Source organism: Limulus polyphemus, unplaced genomic scaffold (genome assembly GCF_000517525.1).
Source record: "Limulus polyphemus unplaced genomic scaffold, Limulus_polyphemus-2.1.2 Scaffold4766, whole genome shotgun sequence".
NCBI lineage: Eukaryota > Metazoa > Arthropoda > Merostomata > Xiphosura > Limulidae > Limulus > Limulus polyphemus.
This window is the reverse complement of record NW_013670376.1, coordinates 26,118-42,298: the sequence shown is the minus strand read 5'-3', so window position 1 is coordinate 42,298 and position 16,181 is coordinate 26,118. Positions and strand designations below refer to the sequence as shown.

The 16,181-nt window shown below is 32.8% G+C and overlaps 1 protein-coding gene across 2 annotated transcripts in view; it reads right to left on the bottom strand.

The window, feature by feature from the left end:
- Positions 1–8,768: 8,768 nt before the first annotated feature.
- LOC106471656 (zinc finger protein 845-like) overlaps positions 8,769–16,181 on the bottom strand; it is a 14,658-nt gene continuing 7,245 nt past the window's right edge. For both annotated transcript variants that reach the window (XM_013932272.2, XM_013932273.2), the window contains exon 3: positions 8,769–12,604. In XM_013932272.2, coding sequence (XP_013787726.1) covers positions 11,438–12,604 — 1,167 coding nt within the window. In that variant the 3' untranslated portion in view covers positions 8,769–11,437. The remainder of the gene's footprint in view (positions 12,605–16,181) is intronic.

Sequence of the window (16,181 nt, the reverse complement as noted above, 5' to 3'; positions counted from 1 at the left end):
CATCCACAGAGCCTCAAGGCCTTCCACGCAGTATGGAGTGTCTACCTTTATTCTTGCTATGGGAACCTTTCTCACTGTCCCATCTATCAGCACACACAGATGTACTTTGCTTGTCATTTGTTCATCAGATACTAGACTGGTTCTCACTGCTGTACCCAGTGTCTCGTAAAACGTTTACTTTCTTGGTCCTGACATAGCCTTCGCCTACTGGCATGTTGTGGTTTGTTGGCACCTCTCAATGTTTGTCACATGCTCCAATCATGCACCTGCTTCTGGTCAGGTACCCATAGTTTCGACTTTAACTGGTTATTCTTGGACTTGCCAGTTATAATCCTTTCATGGGCTTCCATATATTGTTCTGCCAGCTTGATCATTCTTTCGCGTCATTTGGTGCTCTTTTCTTTGGAAACAGTGAATTTCAGAAGAGCATGTAATCATAAACTGTTCCCATATCAGTAGATCTGCCAGTCCTTCTAAACTATCTTCACATTTGGCCATATCAGTCCATCTTGTGAAATGTCACTGTAGACATGCCACAAATTGAAATAAAGTTTTCTCCAGTGTCAGGTTTGACTTCTCTGAACTTCTGATGACAATCTTGCACAGTAAGTTCATAGTGCTTCAGCAAGGTCATTTTTAACTTGTCATAGTCGATGGTATCTTCTGGTGTCATGCCCACATACACTTGTAGGCCTTTTTTCTGTGAGAAAGGAGCTGACACAGACTGTCCAGTTGCCCATGTCTCAGTTCTGACTTTGAGTGAATCGTTTATATCTGTCCAGGAAAGCATTTATGTCATCTTTCTATTCGTCAAATTTGGGCAGCTTGGGTCAGCTGTTCCAGACCAAATTGTCATTCTTTGTTCCTCCATTCTTCTGTTGGGTGAGCTTGGTGATCTCAATTCTTGCTCTTATTTTCTCTATTTCTAGTCTCTCCTTTTCTTCTTTCTCAATTTGTGCTCTTATTCTCTGTATTTCCAGTCTCTCCTTTCACTTCTTTCTCCCTCTGTTTTCTGTTGACACTCTTCTCTCCTTAGGCCTTGTTATTGTTTACAAAAACTCTCATAGGTCACCATATTTGAGCCCAAGTCGCTTGCCCGTCTCTATCAATTTATCAAAATCAATCCAAAATGGTTATATGGGGTAGTTGTAACCTCTACAACTGCGTGTGTGTATATAGGCTTACATTGCCCACTGTTGTTTATGTCTACCACCATATATCCCTATAAAATCCTGGCTGGCTCACTAATTTCAGGTTTTTATGTATGTGTGGGCTCGATTCTTTACAACAACAAATAAAAAGCACACTGGGAATCACAGCTAGTTACATCTTTTTTCTTAGAGTATGTGATTTAAAGTTAGCATCCAATAGAATCAAATCGTCACTACAATATCCAAGTTGGTCATCAAAGTATTAGCTATAACTGGAAAATGAAATGTCACTGGTCAAAAGAACATCATGAAAGGTTTATGTCAGGTTTTTGTATAGGGGCCGGATTCTTTACAGTAGATGTCTGTAACTTGCTGGCAATAAATTTCAATAATAAATAGACAGCACACAATCCACTTGTTTTAAAATAATATATTAGAACAAGTCAAATATATATATATACAAATGTTCATTATATAGTTAATTACTACAGTTGTGACCAGAATGACAGGTTACTTTTTTGTGAGTGTAAAACACTTAGATATACCAGTTCGATTATTAGCAATGTCATTAGTACTTCGATCAAATTAATCCAGGTCTCAACACACATTCCTATTTACAAATCTACTTTTCTAAATACTTGGAAGTTGAATATGAAAAATTCCCCATGGCTTTAAGACTGGACTGCAAATTTATGAGAGCAAAATCTTGATGAAACTTGCTGAAGGAAGACTGAAATAAAATGGACTTATGGTAAATTTAGGCCGACTTTTATACAGACTGTTTTCAAAGATTCTATAACTAGACTACGGCATGTGATGTCGCATTCAGCAAGAACATTTTGCACTCAGTAGAAAAGAGCCAAGGGTCAGTTAATTTCAAGTATTCTCTGTTCTTTCTCAAGCATGTAGGTAAAAGTTCTGTTCTGGATAACCCTTGATTTTACACATACTTCGCTGACATCACATTTTACCTCGAGATTTCTAGTTTCTTTCAAATGTGATTTCCTTCCTTTCAGGATATGTCATACTAATTCATACTTACTTTTGACTTCATGTTTCACTTATTGTAAATCTTGGTAGTTCACTGGGTTAAGTATCATCTAATTGCTGAGATTAAACAGACCATTATGGCCAGATATATTAATTCCCGACTGAAAGTCCTGCCTTTCAATAAACACAGGATTTACTACTTCAGGATCTACCTAGAATGACGCGATTACAACGTTCCTGGTTGTTCTCTTACAACATCATCTACACAGCCAGTAAAGAACATGCTGTCATTGAATTACTCTACACAATGTGTGAAGTTGCATCAATATTTCTATGGGCAAAGTAGACACTACCAGCTAGAAAACAACAAATGTCACTAGAACGAAAATGACTCAGTGGTTTTCTGAACCATGTATTTATATTAAAACTACATAGAATCAGCTCAAATGAAAAAAATATTAAATTCCTATATTGATAAAAGGTAGAAAATTTGAGTAAGCCTGCACTTTACACTTTCCCTCCCTCCTTTGTTGCAGGCTAGTTTTTAAATTGACAATTAGATCGAACTTTAAAACTAACTAACCTTAAATTTGAAACATGGCCAACCAAAAAAGTGCATCCTCTCTCCTTCATTTCTATGAACAATTACTTACCACAGGGATAATATTAACCCCTAAACAAAGAAATACATAAAAAACACCTTTTAAGTATATTTGAAACTCAAGATATTACATGAAATAATAAAGAGATAATCAAAATATAATCATTTTTTAATATATTAGGGCTAGGTTTTCTTTAGTGTCCAATTTGACGTTGCCAGTGTTCTGGAGCAAATTTCTCTGAGTATGTACTTTACACAGAAATATAATAATTTCTAAATGATAGACGCTCTCATTAAATTAAGTTTTTCCAGCAAACCAAAGAAATAAACAATGTTGGGGTGTTAAAAGTAGCATGTCGCCAGCAGAAAAATTAAATTTCAAAACAATAACACAAACACAAAAATTGTAAGTATGACTCAAACCTTTATTGTGATTAATTAGTAAACATTTATGTTCGAATTATTTGTTATTAGCTGATCGTCCCATTATTTTGGATATTTTTATATGTCGCTGTAAGAATGTGTTCTCCTTTATGATTGTTTATTTTCAAGAAAATAATTACAAATTTTTGAGTAAATAAAAATGTTAGTTTAAAATCAATCTAGGAAGTACAGAATTTGATTTGATCATACCCCAAACAAGGATTATCAAGAAATGTTTTGGGTATGTCCATTTGAAGCTTGTAATAAAATTAGTTTTTTATTATGCACGTGATTTCCTTTACGCATATGTCTAGTGTAAATACTCAAATTATGTCATTTTGTTATATCGTTATACACAACAGCCAAGACATCTGGTGTTATCAATAACTGAAAGGGTAAGAGTAAATTGCATTCTTCAAAAACATCACTGAACATGACATCACGTGAACTCCTTTACGTGTTCTTCTTTACTTCAGTTTTGCTACAGAGGAGAATATATAGAGTGAATAAAGCTTTCCCCTCATATTTAGTTTCCACCAGGTGCAGATGATTAGGGTAGGGTGGATTGGAAATGTATTAGTCACAAATCAACTCATTTTCCTGCAAGAAAAGTCCTTGAAAGTTGGATTACATAACAGGTGTGTATCTCTTTAACTGTATAACTAACATTCAAATGCTGTGAGAGGTGGTAGTTTTAGGTTTAAATGACAGATAAATTATAATTAGGATAATTAGGAGTCTATTTATAAAAACAGATAATTGGGGACATTGTTAAATGCATGTAAAGGAGTTCACAGAATGGGTATAGAAATTAATGTGATCTCCTTTACATTTCTACAGTAAATCCAGCTATAGCAAGTTAATATGAATAGTTATTTTGTATTAGACTACTTACACAGATCATTAACGTAAGTTTTTATTATAATGTGGCATTATACTAAGAAGTGCAAAACATATATAACTTTATTATAAGGAGTTGAATTAAAGCGATGATCTCCTTCACCTGTCTTTGCTAATATACAGAGGTGGTATGGATTTCGGTGATGGGTTTCATATTTGTATTTTTATAATGGATGGTAAAAAAAGTCGGCAGCTGAAATATTATCACAGATAAAAGGCAGCAGAAGAGAAAACCGTCTTACAATTTATTTGTATTTTTATTCTATGTACAATGTAATCTGGTAAAGGAGAACACATGTGGAAAACAGCAGTCATCTTCATCAAGGTGTAAAAATATGACAGAATGTAGCCTAAGTGCTAGATTTTTGGCACAAAGTTTTTCAGTAGTTATATTTTCAAGAACTGTATAAATCATACTCATAAGAAAAGATTTATTTTTCAACATTGTCCAGTTGAAATACGTACACTTATGAAAGCCTGGCCCATAAGGTGAAAGTGGAGAGCAAGACTAAGATCTGGGTGGAGATGAGACTTACAAGAACGTCAACATCAGTGAAGAACTTACTGGGAGGTAGAAGACAGAGATACAATATCTACTGTGTCAGTGTGCAGATGTCTTCACAGATAGACCAGGAAAAACAGACCTTGTGCAACACAAGATTGAGACCATGGCCAGGGATCCAGTTATGAAGCCTTATGTGGTGAGACACCTGATAAAGCAGGAATTCGAGGAAATATTAGAGGCTGGAATCACTGAGTCTTCAAATTCAGCCTACTGTTCACCAGTGATAATCACAAAGAAGAGGAATGTCTCAAAATACTTCTGTATAGATTTTCGGAAGCTGAATCTCGTGATGAAATTCGACTCCAAACTATGGGCGACCCAGCGGCTATCATGGAGAAACTACACGGGGTCAAGTTCTTTACCAAGATCAATCTCAGTAAAGATTATTGGCAGATCCCGATGAAGACAGAATCTAAGGAGAAGACAGCCTTTGTGATACCAAATTGATGCTACCAGTTCAAGAGGATGCCATTTGGGTTAGTCATCTCAACAGCAACATTCAACTGCGTGACGAGGAAGATGTTGAATTATGTGGATGACATTCTGACCCACACAGCCAGATGGGAAGACCACCTGAAGAAACTCAGAGAGCTGTTTAGGCAAGTGAGAGCAGCAGGTCTGACCATCAGACCATCTACGTGCTACATTGGCTATTCTATGCTGGACTTTGTTGGCCACAAGGTGGGTAACTGACAGATAGCCATGGAAGTAGAGAAGCTAACCTGCATCAGCTCTGATGATCAAACAGCAATACAGATCATTCCTTGGGTTAGCAGGATACTATAGGAAGTTCATCCCAAACTATGCTGAAGTCATTGCACCACTGAAGTTGAAGAACACGTTAGGATGCTCCCCAATCCATAGAATGCCAGACTTCAACAGACCATTCATTATTCAAGCTGATGCTTCAGACATTGGAATTGGAGCAGTACTTCTGTAAGAACATGAAAAAGGAATGCTTCCAGTAATGCACATCAGTAAAAAACGTTTGAGTAGTGAGAACTACTCTGTGATTAAACAATAGTGTCTGATCATCATATTTGCCATCAAGAAATTCCAGAACTACCTCTATGGGAAGAAATTCATCATTCAGATGGACATCAGTCACTTGCATACATCCAGAGGTGTGAAACGTACAGTGCAAGAACCATTAGGTAGGCATTGTACCTACAGAACTACAGGTTCTGCATTGAAGCCATCAAGAGGACTGCAAATGTTGGTGTAGAATGTATGAGTAGATTTTGTGCATGAACTTAAAACAGTCTTTGTTTATAGTATAAAGATAATATGGTAAATATTTTTTCTTGAAGAGGGGTTTATTATTAGATATACACGACTATTTCAATTTAAGTATAGTGCAAGTGTTAAATCTGCTTATTTTTGGAAGCTATAGTTCATGGCAGGTTTGTTTACATATCTGTTTTCAAATCATATGTTGTAGTTGAATTGTTGTGAATTGGCAATCATTGCGTCATATTAGTAGAACCTTCTAAGTTTTCTCGTGTTTTAATTGAGTTTTATTGCATCATAATATCTTGTAGCTTGTGGAATGTTTTAAGCCTGTGTCAGGCTATAAATATGCCTCCAAAATGTAATTCCGAGACTACCCGATTGTGAGTTTAGCCATAAAGAGCATATAGTGTGATTTTTATAGTGAAATTATCATATATTGTATTGTAATAACAGTGTAGAGAAGAACATTTCATCTTGTCAATTGTGTTCTAAAGTAATCGAACTAGCCTGTGTGGCCTTTAATGCAAAAGGGACAATTATTTAAAGCTCTGTATATAACTGTGATATCCAAAAGTGTAACGAACATTTGTGTATACGTTTGACTTGTTTTAGTATATTATTCTAAAATAAGTAGATTGTGTGCTGTTTGTTTATTGTTGAAATTTATCGCCAGCAAGTCACAAACACCACCTGTAAAAGACTCCTGGCCCATACATAAAAAAACAGACAGCTGTGAAATTAAATATTTTTGTCAGACAAAATTAATTAACGATACGAATCACGTTATTGCTTAGCTGTTGACCAAAAATATATTAAGTATAGTAAACCGACTGGTGAGTTTAAGCAATTTTTGTCAAAATTATTAGGAACAGTACAACAGGAACTCGTGTGAAATGAGGATCAAATTATGTGACAAATATATCATATCAAGTAACAAGTGGACAAAGTCATGGTAACAAGGAGCAATCAAATGTATGTGACACAAAAGAATAAATCAGTGATGATATTTAAGTGAATATTGCGTGTATAATCCGAATGATGTAGTAGTACAAATAAAAGTGTGCACCAAGACTTACTGTAAGGAACGAAGGACTAATGTGTTAAGAAATTAGCAGTGAATTTCACAGGTGCATAATACCAAACATTATAACTAAATGTATAATGATGTATTAAATTTTATAAGGACAACTGGATCACATCGAAGACCCCAAATGTAGGGATTATGAGGGTTACCAATTTAGAAACCAGTTCCTTGTAATATAAGAACCTAAGATGTTCTTAGAAGGAACTATTCATCGTTTAGACCCCCACCATAGGAATAACTCGTATGTTTGGAGGCCAAAAGACACATCGATTAGGCGACAACTCACTTACATGGGTGTTAACTCGGAATGAGGGTGACGAATCTAGGTAATAAAGACAAAGGAAATTAAAGGTAAAAAAGAAGCACTATTAATCCATAACATGTATTATGCGCATGTATCTGATAATATAAAAAGTAAAACGCTTATTTCTTTTTACCGCCATATCATGAGTTATATGTTTGTAACAGCGTTTGACAGAACTAACAGCGAATGTATGTTAAAAGACTGGAGAAAACCAGTTTCATAGAAGTTACGTTGGAATCACGTGTGAAGTACATGGGACAAGTTACCTATAACTTGACAAATTAGTTATCCCTCGAGGTGAAAGACACTGTAATTTAGGTAAAGTTAATAAATTCTATGATTTATAAGTGGATTCGTGAATATCACGTGGAGCTACTAAATTCCTTTCTATTTGATATCTTAATCATCATTTTTCTGTGTATAAATCTTCTCTTCTTCTGATCATAAAAAAAAAAGTAAATAATAATTACATTTGATATGAAAAAGGGTAATATTCCAAATTTGACTCGTTCGTAGGTTGTTTAAAAGTTACGTTTTCAGTTATAATGTTAATAAGTATGTTTTTACCACTGCAGTGTTATATTATATGTAACAGCATTATGGATATCATACAAGGGATTTGTATCTGTTATTAAGTAACCTAATTAATCCTAATTAAAGGTAAAGATTTTATTAATATATTAATTCAGTAACATGCTTGAGAGACGAAAATGAGACTTGTATAAAGTTGTATTATTGTTTTAAGGGGAGAGGAATGGATGAAGAAGGAAATTAAAATACAAAAAAACTGACTAAAAGTTAGTAATAGGTATATTTTATCAGTAGTCACAATGTTCATATGCAGAATAAAGGAACATAAATTAACCATTACAGCAGTTAAAACCCATGAGAAAATTCACACGTTCCTATGTAAAAGTACTATATGTGGAATAATTATTTATTGGTGAAGTTTAATTCATTCTGACACAGTGAAACTTTTCAAGCTCTCCTGTTGACAGTGTACATTGGAATACCATATCTGTTATACAGGTGTGGTGGTTAGTTCGACACATACAGGGTTGAACATGATGTTGGTATGCATCTATTGAAATAAGTAGTTTTTGTTCATACAGGAGCCAAAAGAACTCTACTTTAGCTTTGTTCTTTCAAATGGAGATAGGCTAAGGTAGGTGTAGGTAAGCTAATATTTGTATTATACAACTACCCACACATAGACCTATATATGTAAATAATTAAGCTAATTCTCAGGGAAAGCCAAATTATTGGTTTACCACAAACCTAGAAATTTTCCAAAAATGAAACAGTGAATAGTAGGAAATGTAGAAGATTTTCAATTGTTTGTTTTGGATATGTCCAAAGTTACATAAGGGCTATTCGTGCTAGGCAACCCTAATTACGGACTGATAAACTAGAGAGAAGGCAGCTATTCAACCCTCATCTACCATTAACACTTTGAATATTCTAATCACTTTTACAATGCTCCTCAAAGTGTGGAGTACAATGCTGAAGTAACAGGCTTTTTTTTTAATGGTGATTGGAAATTTATTGAAATAAACTGAATAATGACAATTAATTCACTGAATAAAAGTTCTTAAATTCAACATAACAACAACAACAACTAAAGCTACAGATAACCAAAGAAATAATCCACCCATTTCCGACATGAAAGAAATTGAACAGTTTTTCCATCTAATATTCTGCCAAGGTTCTTAAAACTCCACAAAAAATGCAAACACATTTTGATAAGACCATTCACATAAAGTAACTAGCTACTAATCCTTCTCTTATGTTTTCACTTCTGTCTACTCGACAGATAGTCTATTACATGATGAATACTGTCTGACAAAGGGCAACTGCCCAAAATGTTCATTTAGACATGCATTAACTTGTTTGAATTGCATAATGGGCTATCTCTGCAGTGCTCAAACTCTGAATTTTAGCACATTATGAGCCTTCAAGCATAGCATTGAACTGGTAGTAATCTTTGGTCCAAAATGTTTAATTTGTTATTGTCTACACCTTTAATAGTTCAGGTATATGATGCATTTAATAAAATGTTCAAAGGACAACTTTGAAGAGGACATTAATGTTACGGCCCACACCACTAATAATTATTTTCTGTTCTCTCTCCATTTCTGAATTATTTGCTCATCAACTGACTTGTGAGACACCTCGTATAATTAGAAAATTATATACGAATTTACTAAAATGTTATCTTCCAGTAACAATTTTAAGAGAATCAAAATAACTTTACACAAACAAAATAACAGTATATTTTTTCTTTACTTATTTAAAATAGATACTGATAACAAAGAATGAAAAGTAGACAACATTAAAAATTTTCTACAGTATTAAGCTTGGGAATTAATAGTATTTGCTAATTTATTAATCAATTAGTACTGTGTTCTTCAAACCATGGTACATATAAGGGGGAAGGCACCAAGTTCTACCAGCCAGTTGCCTTCCCTCTAGTCAGCAGTTCAAACATAAGATCCACCCTCCCAAATCACTAAATTTGAACAAATTAAAAAAGTAACAACTTGTAAGGCTAAAATTGGTTTGAGCACAGATGGCCCATTATAAAGCTTCGTGTTTAACAACAAACATAACAGCAATACTTTTATTACTTGGATAATTGGAATAATCGAAAACAATAACAATCAGAAACACTACTGTTGATTAATTGACTATTTTCGTGAAAATAAATATAATCAGAATTTCAATTAATCGACTGTTAGAATAATTCAAAGTAGTTATAATCAGAAACACTAATATTGGTCGATTTAATCATAATTTCATAGCTGTAATTAATTTGTGACACTAATGGGTGAAATTGCTGCTCTTAGGTAATGAATTACATGGATTAAACTCCACAACTTTATGGTCAATAAAGTAATTTAACTTTATTGTTTGTTCAGTAGTTTTATGACATTTAAGCTACTAGAAAGGCACTGAATGCAAAGATGTGTGTAATTCATCTTTCCTTTCTAACTGTCCAAACAATTTACATTTGTTTTTTAATAATAAATCATCCAGTGCATTTTTGCCAACTAGTGTTTCAGATGCCTTTATTATAAAGAAAACTTGCAACAATATATTTAATTTTAAACACCATACAAATAATAGTTTCATTCGCAACTTTATTGTTTGTTTAATACAATACACAACATTCACATGCCAAGTTTAACGTTTATCATACTTCTTACTGGCTTTGATAAAGCAAAACTATTTACAAGATACATTTGACTTCTTTTAAAGTTCCTATTAAATTGTTGGCTTTCTTAAAACGTTAAATACTTTGGTATGAATAATTTAACAATATATCCCTCCCTCTAGTAAATGAAAAACAAAGATAAAAATGTGTCATCTTTTCCACAATGGAATGTCAGTAACAGATCAAAAAGTTTTTGGACAAACACACAAAAGTTACATATCTGAGTGTATTATTCATTTATGAAGCTTTAAATAGTAGTAATAGTACAGTATGATTTTAGTACTACAAAACAATTATCATGTTGTGTGTGTGTGTGTGTGTGTGTATATGCATATTAAATCAAACAAACAAACAAACAAAAAAAACATCTCTGTAATTTCTTAGAAAATATGTATTACTTAAGATTTACAGTTTTGTTCTGTTAGTTATATGTTTTGCATTGCTATGTAGAGCGAAATGTATCAGTTTAACACCTAAAATATAACGGATAGACACCCAAAACAAAATACACACCATTGCAAGAAATAGATTCAAGTAACAAACAAAACTAAACAGTAGGAAGCAACTGTGGCAATCATATTTAATAAGTCAAAATTTTTCATGCAGATTTTTTATTTTTTAAGAAATCTACCCTGATTTCATTCTTAATCAAGAGAAAAAAAAATGATGGTGTTGTATGCACAAATGATAAAGATAGCAGACCTAAAATGAAGAATATTGCCAATTAACAGAGCTACTACCAATACTACTACTATGTATATTTACATTCTGGAAAAATAAACTACACATATTTAAGTAATATATGAACAAACAAACAAAAATATTTTAAATTGAATTTGGTAATTACTTTTTTTTTAAGATATAAAACTTATTTCATTCACACACTCTCGTATTTCAGAAATAGAAATTCCCAAGTTTTTTGTGAAAAGCATATCTATATTACTGGAATTTAGTATATGGCATTCTTAAAAACTACTCTTTCGTTGGTTCATCTGCTGGGTTAAAAGTATCTATGTAAACATTTTCTCTTTTGTGCATTCTTCTGACATGAGATCGTAGATTGTCCCTACGAGCTGACCGGTAAGTACAGTGTGGGCACAAGTGAGGTTTCTCACCAGTGTGCATTCTACGATGTTGGATAATCTTTTTTAACTGGATGCTAGCAAAATTACAGATGTCGCACAGGAAATGCTTATCATTCCGGTGTTTCTTCATGTGCTTCTCCAAGTCTGCATCTGTGGGGCGATCCTTACCACAAATTTTGCAGCTAACCTTGATAGTGAAGTACTTGTTTCCAGAATTGTGAACTTTTTGATGTTTTCTGAGAGCTTTATATACAGTGCAAGTATAAGGACACAGAGAGCATTTATATTCCTCAGCATTGTGTTTATAACGTAATGGAGGTGTCTCGGGCTTATGTCGTCTCTTACCACAAGGATGGTAGCCTTCTTGTAAAACATGTTTCTGTATATGTTTATCCAATTTATCTCGTCGCTGAGAGGTATAAGAGCAAGACGGACAACTATATATTTGGTTGCTTGGTGAGCTGTCAACATCCACGTTTTTGGATTTCTTTGACTTTGACATTTTTCGTTTGGAATGATAGCCTTTAATGTGCTTTTTCAGAGCTGCTCGGCTTTTCATCATGGCACCACATTCACCACAGTCATAGCCTACAGTTGGAGTTTCTTCCATCTTTATGTTCTCTGTATCAATAATCAGCCTAGAGTCATCAAAGGCCGATCCATCCAAACTGACTCCAAACCCATCTGACATCATGTAACGGTTACTTCCAAGCTGATCTTCGATTATAATTTCATTACCAACCGAAGAACCCACCACTACCTCACCACCCTCAATAATATCTTCTTGTTTTATCATGCTATTTGGTACCAAGATTATCTCGCCGTGAGAATTATCCCCGTCTCCACCAATTTCAACACTTTGTTCGACAATCATTTCATTCCCAACTATTTCTTCTAGAACAACTTGTTCAACATGCTTTGCATCCAGCACCACTTCTCCCATGCTATGAGGCTTCATTGCAATGTAGCCTGGTTGGTCTGGATCTGTTCCATCTACAATAAGTGAATAGTCTTCAATCATTCTTCCAACTATCAGTTCATTTTCACTGTTTCCCTGAAAGAAAAAACAACAACAAAATTCATAGAAATAACATCATTTTGAGCAACTCCTATCTTTCACATTAGTTAAATCTATAACTTACAATCAAATCGATTTCAATAAATCTTTAGGGTCTAAACTTCACTTTTGCTTCCTAAAAATATTTTGGAAACCAAAAAGAAAATAAAAGTTTCAACCACCCTAAAAATACTCCTGATTTTTCTAGCTAACTGTGATCTTTATCTTAAGTATGAATTTAACTTATTTAATAATACGTTTATGAAAAATGTTTACTGAGCAGTTTCTGTGATGTTTAACTAGTTTCATTGGATGTAAGCTATAATGAAGTCACCTATATAACACTAATGTTTCAGCCAGATACTAAATATCTAACAGATTCCTTTGGCCAAGTAACTGAATATTTATCTGCTAAACAGTTGGTATTTTTTATTGAAAGTTTCATAACTTTCATAGGACAAATAAAACTGAGACATATAAGACATACAAATTACATAGGATGCAATAAGAGTACTTCAACAGAGGATTATATAATAAATGCAAGTTAATACTCATATAATAGTTGAGCCTATTTAGTCTATGTCTGCCAATATTTCTTTACTGAGACCAAGAACAGTGATATTGTTTGGACATGTCCAATGCTTATTTAAATCTCAAACTGTAGTATACCATGCAATATATGCAAGTTGTAATATGTCAGCAGGTGTACAAGCAAGAGTTAGTATACAAGTCATGCACTGATATGCAGTGCATAAACTAATCTCCAAGACTTTGGTAGTTGATGACTGCTAATCACTAACATGAAGTGATTCTGAGATAAAGTGTAAGTTATATAAAAGATTAATTTTTACATGGTAGCAAATGGAAACCAGTTTCTACCCCAATACACCATAAGTTAAAAATAAACACACTCAATTACACAAATCTGAAACAAACTTTGTAAGTCTACTGTACTGGATCTAAGAGTACAACATCAAAGTTTCAAGCAGTCACTACAGAATTCAAATGTTACAAAAGAAAAAACTTGCAACATTAATGTGCTAAAACCTTGCTGTATGTAATTGCTGAAATTACTGTTAGTTAACCAAACATATTCAGTTGTTACTGATGAAAGGTTTGTTCACTTGATGAAGAAAGCACAACCTCAATATGAATTAACAAGTAAAACATATTTTTCTGAAAAAAATTGTCCCAGATATAACAAAAACATGTAAGATCTACTGGTCAGATTCTAAATGTCAGCACCGTTTCTCTAAAAGCAGATGTCTTGTCAAAGTCTGCAACAAATGACAATTTCATTAATTTCACAATATACTGGCTGAAAAACATGTGGATTTTCAACATGCTACTCTTAATGTTAAGTGTTTTCCAAGAAGTCATACAACAAGGAAAAATTTTGGAAATTCTAATGAATATATGAAAAATCAAAGGAAAAAATATATTCATCTGCTAATCAGATCTGGGTGATTAGTTAATTTAATAATTGGTTAATCACTGGGTTCATTAATCAATTACTCTTACAAGATGACTAAAGCAAAATAAAATTAGTTATCCTCACAATTTGACTAAAACAACTTAACACAAATATCAGGTTTAAGTTCCTGCAGCGGTCAGAACACAGATAGCTCGCTGTATGGCCTTGCACTTGACTACAAAAAAATATAATGGCAATCTTTTAATAACATGAATAGTTGTAATACTGAAAATAGTAATAATTAGAAACCCTAATCTTAATTACTCTATTTTTGTAAGTGATACTAATCTATGAAACTGAATACACTTGAATTAAAATGAAAATAATACTGAAAAATCATAATGGCAATATTTTTCAAAACATTGACCAATTTAATCATAATTTTTATTGCTTGATAACTGGAAACAGTAAATGAAAATTTCCAGGACATTAATTGTTTTACTTGTAATTTTGATTACTGGATAACTGGAAAAAATGGTAGGAATTGAACACATTAGCTGATTATTTTCATGATATTAACTGATTTAGCCATAACTTCAAATAATCAAGTATCTTATGTGACACTAATTGATGTAATCAATGCTTAGAGCTAATTGAATATATTGATTAATGAAGTTAATTGCCAAGCTCCACTGCTATTAAGAGATAATGCAGCAAATACCGTGAAAGGTTCTGATGATGTTGGAATGTCAAGAAAATCATATTTCCTCTACACTTCACAGTTTATGATCACGAATACTAGTATCTTAGTATACTATAGTTGATCTCAGAAACACAGTTAAACAGTATTTACTTGTCTATTCTTTTCACATGCTTCACATAGGATAATGGGAAAAAAAACAACTTTAGGTCTTTCAAAGATCATATTGTCATTTTCAAGGATCAAATTTATAGAATTTTAACAAAACTTGAACTCTATCAAAATTAACTAACTAATGTTTTATTACATTTTTTGAAACTGCAGTAACTGCTGTACAAGATATTCTAGCAATCTAACCAGGCATAAGCTGATAGGTTATCTTTAATGCCAATTATTTGAATATTTAAAGCATGAATGTTAAGTTTATGATAATAACATTATCATATTGTTAACTTTTACATTTTTATTCTGCTCTCTCTCTCTTTTTGTTAACAAATTAACTCATGAAAAATTAGTCTAGAAATGTTGATAATTATTTTTGAAGTATTTATGATGAAGATAAAGTTAGGATAATTCAGAAATTTCAATGTTCTTTATCCTATTAACAATTTTATGGGTTTAGAGTTTTATGCTACAGTATCATTCCAACAATAGTCTTGTGACACCTGTTCACTTGCAGATGGAGAAACTGTGTAATATCATTCAATGTTGACAAGTGAGCATATTTCCCATTTTACAAGTCACACTTTGTGTTTGTTTTTTTGTAAAACTTCGAACATTGCAACAAAGCTATTTAAGTAATTATGTTAGAATTTCAAGGACTCTTCCAGGACCTCCTGTTCGAAACCATTGATCTTTAGGATTTACAATAGTCACTACTGAAAATCTGGTTTAGGAAATTCCATGACTTTCTAGGATTTTAATGAGCTGTGCAAACCCAATTTAAAAATATACTTTTTGCTAGTTTAAATATATAATTTGTTAATTACTTGAAATACATTAACTGATACTCTTACAGAAGGATACATGAAGCGTAATTTGGTTAAACAAAAAACACAGTAAAGTTATTTAGCAGAAAACAAAATAAAACAGCAAAATATATTTGTTTAAAAGATATAGGAACTTTTTTCTATGACAAAACATAAGACTTATGAGGTTTCGAGTTCAGTAACAACACAAAATATTCCAGTTAATCAAATCCACATTTATTGAATATTAAGTTTACTGTATTTAAACAACATATACAAATAAAGGAACTTATATTTTATTGTAAAACAAATATACTTACTACACAAACTGATTTTGGACAAACATATTGTTAGATAAAATCATAAATAATATTCAACGTTAAACCGGTACACAGTTAAAAACATTTTATTTAGGTTATCTATGGCCTTCAAAAAGTTGACGACTCTACATGTTTCAACGTTACATCCTGAGGATGACGTTGTACCAGTTTA